The sequence below is a fragment of the Notolabrus celidotus genome, chromosome 3, assembly GCF_009762535.1.
Source record: "Notolabrus celidotus isolate fNotCel1 chromosome 3, fNotCel1.pri, whole genome shotgun sequence".
NCBI lineage: Eukaryota > Metazoa > Chordata > Actinopteri > Labriformes > Labridae > Notolabrus > Notolabrus celidotus.
In genome coordinates, this window is record NC_048274.1 from 12,305,701 (window position 1) to 12,318,204 (window position 12,504).

General features: G+C 40.7%; 1 protein-coding gene across 2 annotated transcripts in view; it reads right to left on the minus strand.

The window, feature by feature from the left end:
* The window catches only part of dennd2b (DENN domain containing 2B), a 62,544-nt gene that overhangs the window by 20,806 nt on the left and 29,234 nt on the right, over positions 1-12,504 (minus strand). For both annotated transcript variants that reach the window (XM_034680247.1, XM_034680246.1), the window contains exons 4-11: positions 11,898-12,043; positions 5,818-5,939; positions 3,729-3,944; positions 3,350-3,446; positions 3,123-3,167; positions 2,325-2,509; positions 1,530-1,639; positions 687-756 (exon numbers count right to left, since the gene is read on the minus strand). In XM_034680247.1, coding sequence (XP_034536138.1) covers positions 687-756; positions 1,530-1,639; positions 2,325-2,509; positions 3,123-3,167; positions 3,350-3,446; positions 3,729-3,944; positions 5,818-5,939; positions 11,898-12,043 — 991 coding nt within the window. The remainder of the gene's footprint in view (positions 1-686; positions 757-1,529; positions 1,640-2,324; positions 2,510-3,122; positions 3,168-3,349; positions 3,447-3,728; positions 3,945-5,817; positions 5,940-11,897; positions 12,044-12,504) is intronic.

Sequence of the window (12,504 nt, forward strand, 5' to 3'; positions counted from 1 at the left end):
CCACACAGCTGTGATCTTTACCCACAAACTAAATGTGAAGCTCCACAGAGAACATCAAAGCTCCCTGCAGACTCATTATGAAGAAAAATGCTCCACAATGACAAAGTTAGGCTTTTCTTGGTTTTCTCTTTGTCCTGCTTCTCCTGAGAAACTCTAGTAAATTCAAACGTGTCAATCCTAAAGGAGGTTTTCATCTGTAATTATAGTATTGTCATCGTATTTTTATGCACATTACGTCTCTGATTTAAACCACTTAAATATCATCATAAGATATTCATATATCACATGAAAATTATTGTTATTTAACACTGATGTGGTTTGAATGTTAATCCAGATGATTCTTTGACAACTGCTAACCATAGCTATTTGTTGGGTAAACATGAGCAAAAGCCAGGGAAGCTCTATTCCGGGACTCTCACACTGATCTGTAGTTGTAAAAAGGAGCTGCTGAATCTAAGTCGTATGCTTATTCTGTCTTTGAGTCACAAACTCATTTGTAATCGTCTTTTTTTGCTGCACATGATCTCTTTCCTGCTTCAACAGTCGATGGTAATGCAATGCATCAGTGCCCCCACGGGAAAAAACCTGTCACATGTTCACATAAAATCAGTCTGTCACAACAAAACAGGGCTCAGCAGGGTGTGAACGTGGAGCAGAGGACGAGGGAATGAGCAGCCATAACTTACCAGCAGGCGTCTGCAGTACCCAAACCTCCTGCTGCCGTCCTCTCCGGTCAGCATGAAGGAGAAGGTCTCACTGTGGTGAAAAACAAATGTATGCACAATGAGACTGAACACAAAGACACATGTCGCACACGGACAAACATGTTACAATTAGAGAATAATACAGGGGACTATATTTACATTTACACCACAGTAATAGAAGATGAAAAAGCATTGAGATGATGTCCTGCATGCCAGCAACAGCAACAGTTAGAGATAACAATAATGCATCCTTTAGAAAATATTTAATGACAACACTGTTTGCAGTGAGAACAATAGATTTTTTAAAATAAACATATTACAATAAAACATTTATTTTACACATTTAGCAATAGTTGATACTGGGGAACCAATTACAGGAAGTGCATCACTTAGATCTAATAAAAGAGTTGTGAAAAGTGTCCTCTGTAGCTTTAGAGAAGCTCCCCAAAGTCAGACTTAAGATCTGAATTGTCATTATTTCAGCATGACAGATTACCTGCACTATGAATCGGGGTGTTAAGTTCAAACAATGTCGCTGTTTATCAGGCAGAGGGTGTGTATTTAAGACACTACTGAGGTGTTTTTCCTAGCAAGGCCCTGTTTTCAAGTTAAAAATTCATTAAGCTGGTATCAGTCATTAACTATATCATTGACACTTGTAAGTAACTTCAGTTTAGTTTGCTGAAATAAAGAAAACATTGTGATGCAGGTTTAAATATTAATCCCTCCAATTAACTGGAAGTGCCATGCCACATGAAATGACCACTTTAACAGACAAGTGAGTAATCATTAACTACACCAAAGTAGGAAGATGTTGGGTCATACCTGGCATACTCAGACACAGGACTCCAGTCTTTTGCATCGGGGAAACAGAATTGAGGAATGGCTTTGAGTCTCTGCTCTGCCTCCCTCATCTGCTTGGTGGGCCTCTCTAGCTGTGAGAGGAAAGGAGAGGAATTAGAGTCACCATCAGTTCATTCCCCCCCACATATATTCTCTTTTTTTGAGATCCAAATGGATCGCAAAAAATGCGACCAATAAATGACCAGACTGACATTTCCTCCATACCAGGGTAAAACATTCTCCCCCTCTAGTCCTCATTAACTCAACAATGAGTGTCTTCCCTAGCTTACAGAGATGCTCCTGAGGGACACTCACACTAAAACAAACTTAAATAACCTTAAAATATATTTTTGGATGCCTAAAAAGAAAAAAACGTCCCTACCGCAGAAACGGATCTGGTTATTTTCTGACTGCAAAAAAGCACCCAAGACTTTAGAGGCTTACAATTTAAAACCATGCCAATAAACCTTTCACATCCTGCACCATATAACTTTACTGGTTTCTTAGCTCTGCTGTTACACATATGCATACAGTTATACATTTGATTATTTGCTCTTTTTGTAAAGTAACATTTTATTACAATTAAACTATTATTAGGGCTGATGTTCTATTTTTTCCTACCTCTTCAGATGTCTCTAAAGTCTACCTCACCTCAGTGTGTGACTTTAAAATAAATCCCTTCTATAAACAGCACCTAACATTAGTAATATGGCTTGGACTCATCATCAGCTTTGGACAACAGTCAGCAGTGACGTATCAGTGTGGTATTCAGTTTACCTTGGGGAACTGGTAGGTGACCTCTGGGGAGTAAGAGTTTTTGCTGGGTTTCTTTTTTAGAGCAACAACCACAAAATACTCAAAGAGTTCCCTCTCCTGCCACTCGATGAGCTGGAGCTCCAGCGTGCGATAGCTGGGAGCCCGACGGAGGATCGACTGCAGCTTCAACAACCTCTGAGTGTGAGCTGAGGAGAGAAGCAAACAAAGTACATACTAATACCTGTTAACACAAAATTCACAGAAACAACACTTCCAAAAAAAATCTTTATATGTCATTGACACTTCCTGTTATTTAATCTAGATATGCAACTCCCATGTCAACAGCAGCTATTTTCTTCTGATGTCCTGCTACAGTGGCTAGCTAAAATGATGTTGTTCTGCTGTGTGGTGCTGTTGCAGTTCTAAAAATCTGACAAATCGTTCTCATTACACATCTGTGTAGTTCACCGACTGATTGGGAAAATAAAGGCGATAACTAGCTAGGTTGTTTGGACATGAAACATGGCCATTTTTGTATTTTCTGATGAATGTGACAGACATGTGATTATGGTTTGTCCCACATACTAAAGTTAAATTACTTTCAACTTCAAAACAAAGCAGTTTAACAATAAAAATATGTATTAGCTATCTCCATTAAGCATGCTGTCAGAAGGAAATTGCTGCTGTGTGAGACCAATGAAGCCTAAACAAAAACAGGTAAACAATAGCATAAACACTCAGAAAATCTGTTTCAAGAAAAAGGTCATAACTGACAAGTGAAGCACCTAACTCTTGCAAAAGAATGCAGAGGTTACTGACCTTTGAACCTGTCATCAGAGTCACTCTCGCTCTCACTGTTGTCATCTGTCAGCAGACATGAGACAGAGAAAAAGTATTTTTTTTTAATATAGGTTGGAGCTCTGTATCACAAACATGTGTTTATGTCATGAGAGGGACACAGAAAGAACTCTATGTGGGTGGTTGAGACACAAATATTTACCTTCTTATCTTGCCTGTGGATAAAGGGAGTAAAAGAGAGCTCTTACCCCTCAGAGAAGCAGTCTCAACATTGGTCATGGACAGCTTCTTCAGCCTCTTCTTCCCACGTTTAGTGCAGTAAATGGAGTTGATCCTCTGAACCAGCTGTAAACAAAGGAAAGAGGAAGTTCTCTGTCGGGGAATCTTAGGTTTGTTTCTTTTGATCCTAAGTATAGAAAAAGGAAGAGGGTGTACCTGGCCAAGAGAAACACTGTACAGTACTTAGTGGTTACTCAAGTACACAACTAAAAATGTTCAAGACAAGTTTGGCTCTCAGTCTGACTTGTTCCCTACAGAAAACTGAGCTTATCTGACAGGAAGGAGAACACAGTCTGAGCTCTGCAAAGGCTTAGTCCAGGTGTTTGTGTAGGATCCGCTAGTGTGTACCTTGGGGATCCTCCAGTGCCTGTTCGAGGCCAGGGTATCGCTGGTGCTGCGGAGGGTATCATCCAGAAGGCCCCCAGGTGAAGATGATCCACCCAGCTGGGAGAGAAGCAGCATCTCATCATGGCTGTAGCGTTTGGACAACTGTGACATCCGGTGGCTCTTCCTGTCGCTCGAACCAGTGAGGCGAAGGGACTGGCTGCTTGGTTTGGACGGCAACTAGACGGAGAGAGAAAAGTATGTGTGGTTTTGTCGAACGCTTTCGGTTTCATTAACTTTGGCTGTACCTATGTCTGATCAGAGGCAGATGCAGGTGTGTTTTTGAGCCTAGCAGAGATTGAAAAAGCATATTCTCTAATAGTTGTATTTATTCAGTTGTGGATCAACCAAGGACATATCTATTGATTTTTTTTCCCGGAATAACAACTCTAATTCTGTAACTGCAAGGGCTTTCATCAGGGTCCACTGGTTCAATCACTGTGTCAACTTGTTTGGCAAAAATAGTCACTTTAGTAATATTTATCTAAATCTATGAGATTTTAACCATTAAGGTTTTAACAATAGTTAGCTTAGCGCATTATTGTAATATATTTTCTTTTAAGTTCCAATGGTTGAAATTATAAACTTGATGCATTACAAAAATGAGGCATGTTGCATGTTATAAGGCAATTCTTTCTCCAATTTTATCAAACGGATATCAGCCTTAGGCGTTTTTCGACTGCAGGAACTTTACCCCGGAACTAGGGACTTTACCCCTGAACTACGTACGTTTCGACCGGAGGAACCAGGGTCTAAATTTAGTTCAGGGGTAGATAATCTCCCCACGGAAAAGCCCCTGCTTGGGGGGTATACTTTTCAAAGGTCCTTGGACTTTTGGTTGAACATAACAGTGTTTGTGGAGTTCACACAGTTGTTGAGACATAGAGGGAGTTCCTGGGAATGCATACTAGTTTAGTTTTTTCATTAAGATTTCAAAGTGGTGATGATATCAAAATTTCAGGAGCAGGGCCACACCTCAACCGCGCCTCTTCCGTTTTCCCATAAATTCAAACCTGACCATTTCCTCCTTTCTCACTCTCGTTTCCGAATCCCTCCCTCCCTTCCCTTTCTCCTTCTGCTCCTCTCCTCCTTATTCATAGGGCCCCGAGGGGGGTTCGTCGTGCCCGGGTGCTACGGCGGATTGCCTACAAAGCTTTCCGAAAGCGACAACAAGTTCAATATCGATCAATACAATAATCCATAATCAATAGACTATCTTTCAAATCTCATTATGTTGTTGGTGTGGTCCTTGCTAGTGAAATATTGTTTAATAAAAATGTTTTTCTCCAAATGTCACTGGCCTGATTTGCACAACCTACCCGGGACTTCAGCCAGCGGTCGAAACGCAGACAACAATGGGGATACAGGATCTTTTAGTTCCGGGGAAAGTAGTTCTGGGTGCTAAAAGACCCCAGAACTCTTGGTCGAAATGCACCTTTAATTGTTAAGTTTCACTGGCTTTTCACCGTATCACAGCTATTAAAGTCATTTTTCAACACAGGTAGAACATTTAAACTTTTACAAGCACTAACCCAAGAGGAACGAGGTGACCTTTTCAAATATGTCAGAGGAAATAATGTATTCATATTTGTAGGAAAATATGTATAATGTATGCACAGTGACAGCAATAGCTCATCAAAATTGCATCTGTAATGGTGTTCATTTTTTTGACAGTTGATTTGTTGCAAATACTGATGTTATCTTTCCTCACATGAATGTGTTTGGTTGCATTGCAAACAGATAAAACAGCTGCTCCTGTGTATCTGGTAAAGGAGTGTGGTAGGTATTAGGAAGGACTTGTTGCTACCACCAGTAATTATTGGTCTTTCCTCCTTCTGGAGTGAGACAAGTGTCTGTGTTGAATCCAAATCTGCTGAAGAGTTTATCTGTGGAGAATCACCAGATCTAAACATATCAAACTGTTTCCTCTGGTGCCAAAAAGTGAGGTGTGGAATCTTTAAAGAGATCTTGTCCAGATTGAGCTCTGACACAGTCACTGTTTACAACAGGAAAACACATCAGTGCTGTTGATCCCAGCAGGCTTATGGCTTACCTGAGGTGGAGAGTTCAGCTTCCTGTCAGTGGTGGTCCAAGATCTGCTGCTCTCGGACAGACAAGATTTCCGACCCAAACTCCTCCGCTTCAGGTCAACATCCTCATATGGGTTCTCTTTCTCTGTGGAGATGAGGGGAGTTTTAAAAAGAAGCTCTAAAATAACGTCAGCAGTGAAGCCAGAAACTGTACAGAGTGTGTTTTTGACAGGAGACATATGAGACCGTGGAGTCAAAAGGTTAAACAGAGGGCAGGAAAGGGTGTCAGGGGGCAGTAGAGGGCCTCCCTGTGGTAAGACTCAATAGAGATGAGCCATGAAAGGTAGGTCAAAGGTCACCACCAGCTGGCTCAAGTGAACTCCCTCTTTTATAAACAGTTACTGTTGGCTCTGGGCCCCACAGGCCCCACTGGGCCCAGCTGAAACTTCTGGACACAACAGCAAAGATGAGTCACTGTCCAGGCATGCCCATGTCTGCTGTGAGAGCCGAGGAGGAGACCCATCTTTCTGACAAATAACTTCTTCCAATGATCCAATGATGATGATATCTCAACAGGTAATTCATAAAAACCTTAGAAATGTATGTTTCTTTATTATTTAACAACTACTAAAGAATATAAATATTTTTTTAAATCCAGGATATGGAATATAAAAGCATTTCAACCCCTGGCCATGTGCTTAAAGCTTCTGTGAGAAGTTTTGACTGGAAATGGAACAGACCGACATTAACAGTGATGCTTCTATAAAAAAACTAACAAGACCATGCACAATAAGACTGGCAATTCCTTGACTGTAACTTTGAATGCCTGTAACTGCTGTAAGAGATTAGATGTCAGACCAGACAATGGACAGCAAGCTAAGGGGCTTTTTCTTATTCTTCCACAGAAAATATTCAAAGTGAGAAAAAAAATTGTTTAAGGAAAGCAGGATGAGATTTTGTTGTCAGATAACACTTTGAACAGATTGTACAGGACATAGTCAGCAAAGAGATGGGAGGCACAGCTTTGTCCACAGGGGGCGCCAAAATGAGCACTGACCTTAGACTGTATAAAATATGGAAGTAGTATCTGTGATGTCATCCATTTGTTCCTGTGAGCTGTTTTGAAGCCAATCGACGGCGGCAGCCATATTGGAAATGCTGAACTCAACCAGGCAGAGTGTGACGTAAAGAGGCGGAGTTTGAGCCTCCTAGCCAACAGCTATGTGTTCCCGTCCGGGAGTCAAGTCAGTCATGTCCTTATTTGGGCAAAAACTGGTAATCTTAATATCTTCTGAACTGTCATATTAGAAAAAAATTCAACCCCGTACAATGTGTGCCGATAGAGAAATTAGCTACGTAGACCCAAGCCGTTTTTTGAACCAGGCTATAAACATGTTTATTAATGCTGCAAAGATCGTCTTTTTTGAATGGGCATCCGGTGTTTCTGCAGCCAGCCTCAAGCGGATGCTTGATTAATTGCAGTTTATAACACTTCTGGATGGGCTTCATAGTTTGAGACCAGAGGTTGCCGCTTGGCACTAACAAAGTTCCTCACAGGAGCTTTCAACATTTTTGGGATCTGTAAATGAGGTGTAGGCAGCCATCAGTGTGATGATCTATGTTTTTTCATGTCAATACTTGAGTATAGATATCAGAATCGCTATCATGACAATTTTCATGTAAAGCCACATTTTACACTCAGGATACAGTCCACCTCAAAACTGTCTGCCTCAGTAAGTGCTTCTCCACAATAGACGACTTTAGTCAATGCATGATAGCAAAAAAAGGAAAGAAAAGGAACATTTCAGAGCCGTGCACAGCTCTCACTGATGTCACCTGGCAGAAGGCCAACTTCAATAAAGAGAAAACTTGTGTAACACCACAGTCCATGTCTATTCAGACATGTGCTCTGAGAATAGCTTTCTGGCAGGGTCTGAAAAAGGTTGTGAGAAAGTGAAGAAACCACAGCGAAGAATAAAAACAGAGCCAGATGGCGTCTAAAATGCATGAGGGGAACTCTGAAAGGAAAGAAAAGCAGTGTTATCTGTCGGAAGAAATGGGAGAGAACCAGAGGTCCACTTGGTAGCTGTGTTTCTTCTTTCTGAGTTTATAACTGGGAAAAAAAAGTGATGAACTCAGCCTCTTAGACAATGAGTAAGTGTTTTAAAAACATCAAAATGTAACCAGTGTTTGTACAGCTTTATTCACTTATCTATTTTTAGGTTAATTTTGAACCACTTGGAGGTAAATACACACACCCATGCACACATCGTGAACACTGTCTGGGATCTTTACAGCACTGGGTTGTGTCTCACAGTAAATTAGTCTACTGAAGTGGATTTTCTGTGCATCATTAAAGCTGAGGAGCCGAATAAGAGGGCTTACTCTGACCCCACGTTGTGCTGCAACTCCATTAAACTGAGGCAATACTGTAATGAGAGCCTGCTGGGAAAATGATATGTCTGTAAAGTCGCTCATGGACTGGAGGGTACTAATCTACTCCTCTGATTACAAACATCCAGATCTGTTGCTAACACGCCCCCAGACACACAGTATTATGCAGGGAGTGGACACACCTCGGCTGTACACTGGGATTGTACATTTCTGTGAACACAATGGACTCTGTGGGCAGGGCGAGGCACAGAGCAAACTAGACCTACAATAGCAGATTCAGCTTACCCTGCAGAGTGGATGAGCTACATTAAAGTGGTCCTGCTCGCCCAGTCAGTCGTAAAAGGAAATGTACTTGGGATGAAAAATAGCTTTAAGTTTTGCAAGATCATTTGGCGGTACCGGAGAACACACAGACGGTCTGATTTAGAGACACACTTTTTCTCTCCTGATGCCTACACTTGAGGATAAGAGGATATTGTGTACACCTTAATGTGATTGCAAACTACATATTGGTGGATAACAGTGATTTCTGATATTTTACTAGCTTTTCTTAAAGTCAAGCATCCTACAAAGTTTTATTTTTGTTATTATCACATTTTAACTTACCTGAAACAACTTTTGGAGGATAAAAATTTGGGGATAACAGTGAGTTGACTGGCGTATTTGCAGATGCTGCATGTCACATTTTTGGCAGTATTGGAGGCCAATCCTGATACTGGTATCAATACAGGAACAGTTTGCGTTTGGAACAAGCGGCAACCTCCGGTCTAAAAATATGAGTCCAATGCGGAAGTGCTAAAAACTGCAGTTCATCGAGGATCCACTTGAGGCTTCGGAAGTACCGGAAGTCACATACACATGAATGGGAAATGGCCGATCTTTACAGCAGAAATAAACATGTTTACAGCCTGGTACAAAAGACGAGTGTAGTCTGGATGGCTCATTTCTGGATCGGCACACACTGTGAGGGGGGTGAATTTTGTTCTAAGATATTGAGATTACGAGTCTTCCAATGAGAGGCACAGCTCACTGCTTGAACACTGCAGCTGTTGGCGAGGAGGCTCAAACTCCACCTCTTTACGTCACAATCACTGGACAGCAGCAAGATGGTTGCCGCCGACGATTGGCCTCAAACAGCTCCTCGGAAACAGATGGTTGACGTCACGGATCCTACGTCCATATTTTATACAGTTTATGGTTTGGAAGGATCATGGAGGAGTATTTTTTGGCAGATGTTGCACCCATGAATCAAACAATCATGCATGTAACTGTCTCAGATTAAAAGTATTGAAATGTTAATTAATCATTAAGTGTAATCAAACAGTCTTCCATGTTTATTCACAAGAGTTCCTTTCAGGAGTCAACAGTTAAGCAAACTAGGTCAGTGATTGAGTTTGAACAAGACCAGGCCTCTAAGGTGCAGACAGCTGAATCATGGTGTCACAGGGTGTGATTCATCCGCCAGTAAACAGATCACTCACTGGCACTCAAAACAGTCGCTTTATATAACAATCCGTCATGCTATTGTATTAACACGGTATCACAGGTGACAAATGGCTTGCACTCTTAAGGTAAACATCTGGCATGACGCAAAGGGGCCAAAAACACTAACAATCTGAGAGAATGATCAACCAAGGAGAGCCGGTTTAGCTCATTTAATAGAGGAGCAAGGAAAGATGTCAACTTTGGCCACATGTTTGACTCTTTTGCAACTTTTTTGTGAGTGTCTACTTCATTCTCTTCGCTAATAGTGCCTGTCTCTCTTCAGCTGTCCTAAAAAAAACAAAAAAGAAAGAGTCGTCTCAGGAAGCCAAGATGTTCTCATGAAGTTTAGGAAACATGCGCAGACTCCTGGTTCTCTGCATGAACTGCTTGTTAAAATAGGGGTTCAGAGGAACCAAAACATGGCTTGCTCACTGCTTTGGCTGCCCTCACATGGATCATCTGACCTGTAAAACACTGCTCCCCTCCATTAGGTAGATTTGTTTGAAATAGCTGGAGCACTCCCAAACATAGTCAGAGACATTATTTTGTCAGGAACAAACAAAGGTTGGCAAAAGTGCAGCTCCAAACTGCAAACTGAACACTCACAGTGCAGGATGAACAATGGGAGCTTTGTCAGGATTCACATGAAAATCAGGCATGCCCTGACGCTCTCACTGAGGCTTTTGCACATCCACAGCTTATGAAAAAACACTGATCACTGATTTGAGAACAAAATGGCTACTTGTAGAAATATCATGAAGTAATGTTATACTCGCAGCCCTTTTTTGGTCTTTCGGAAACAGTATCATGAGAAATAATTCAGAAAGTTTTCACTGCACCTGAAATTCAAGCTTCATCATGAGACTTTACTCATGCTGACACACATTTCCACTGCGTTAACTATGCACTGGGGGAACCGGCAACTGGACCGGGCAGAGGGCCTGGGGTCATTTGTTAGTGGAAAGGAATTTGGCTCTTCAACATGTTCAACCTCAACAGTTTACAGTGAGATACACAATGTGTCGCTAAAAGGGTTTGTAACGTGAATGAGTGCAGTTTCTTGAAGCAAAATTAGTCCTGGGGTTCTACCATATGGCCACGTTTTCTAATTGTCTTATACTCAGGCGGATTTTTTAATACATTCTCACACTCTGAGGCTTTTCACTCTTACAGACCATTTTGCACGGCATGCTATCACTTCCACTAAAACCGTCTCACTGTCTTCCTAAGCCTCTGTTGCACTCCCAATAACCATAAAATGTGTGTAATCACTTCTAATGGAAGGATGTGAACACAAGTGTGACGTTGTCTTCTTCTTAAGACCTTTTTATGCTCCTTTAATGCTTTTTAATATTATTATTACTATTCTATAACCTCTATAACAATGATCTATTGGTCTACTGTTCCATCTTCATTCTTGTTAACACTTTACTTTGTATTTTGTTCTTTGCAATGTTAGATTTCTAAACTTCTCCCCATCTGTTCAAGGTTTATACTGTCATCCTCCTGAATTCTGACATGCTTCATTTGTCAAAGCACTTGGTAAACATTTGTTTTTAAAGCTTCTAAATAAATAAAAGTTATTATTATTATCATATTATATAACAATTAAACTATTTTTTTAATTTAGAACATCTAATACAGTGGAGGTATCATTTTTTAGACTGTGATTCAGTCATTTTTAAGGTCAGAAAGTCATAACATCTACCTAAAGACATTATTTATAACATAATAATCTCTGACGAAGGTGTTTAATCCATAAAGACCACTCAATCACTTATACTGCAAAGCATCTGACACTGTTCAAGCTTCTTCAATGAGTTGAATGAACTGTTTAGTTGTTATTAATGATCAATCGGTTAATTATTTTCTTGATAAATCCATAAAATATCATAAAAAAGCCAAAAATGATCAGCCATGTTTTCCAGAAGTCCAGGTCATTGTATCCCTATGTCTAGTTTTGTATGATTAAAACACAAATAGGTTTAGTAAACTCTCTTTAAAAAATTAGAAAACTGCCAAATATTTATTACTGAACAAATAAAATTAATGTTTTACTAAAAAGTGGGACATTTACTTTAAAAAAGAGTGCTGATAATTAGCCAGCTGTTCATGTAATTGGTTAATCAACTCTTCAGCTCCACACTGTACCCAATGGAGAGCAACACCACACAGAGAACAGTGTTATTAATGTCTTTCTGTCAAAATGAATCGCTGTGCTTACCTACTATGTCCTCATAGGCATTCTCTTCTAAAGTGCTTTTTGAATTGGGTCGACTCCGTGTGTCTGTGGTTAGAGTGCCATTTTCTGTCGGGGAGGACGGATATGAAGATGGCAGGCTGGTAGCATCCTCCGACTCACACGACTCTCTGGAAAGAAACAAAGAAAGTAAAACACAGAACAAGATGGGGAAAGGCACTGCTTCTTGGCAAACATAAAACTACAAGGAAAAAGAGTCAAGAAGAGTTAGAGTCTACCTTAAAAGAAGTAAACAGATAAGAGTGAACAGACAAAGTCCAGATGGTGTTAAAAAGAATACTCCAGATGGCTGGTTTTACTTCTTCTCTATGTGCCAACTATAACAGACAAACAGGTGGCTAAAAACACGAGTCAAAGCATCAACTTATTGCAGAAAATCGTAGATCAGGAGCACCAGACACCAGGATCAGCATGTGCTCCAGTCACAAGCAAAGTCACAAGTAAACATGCAGATACCTTACTATTTCTCAGTATTCTCTGCACGTCACATGTGAAAGCGCTGCAGAGGAACTTTTCTACGCTGGTGCAGAAAATCTACAGTATGATCATGTCGCACCATCGACAGCTTGTG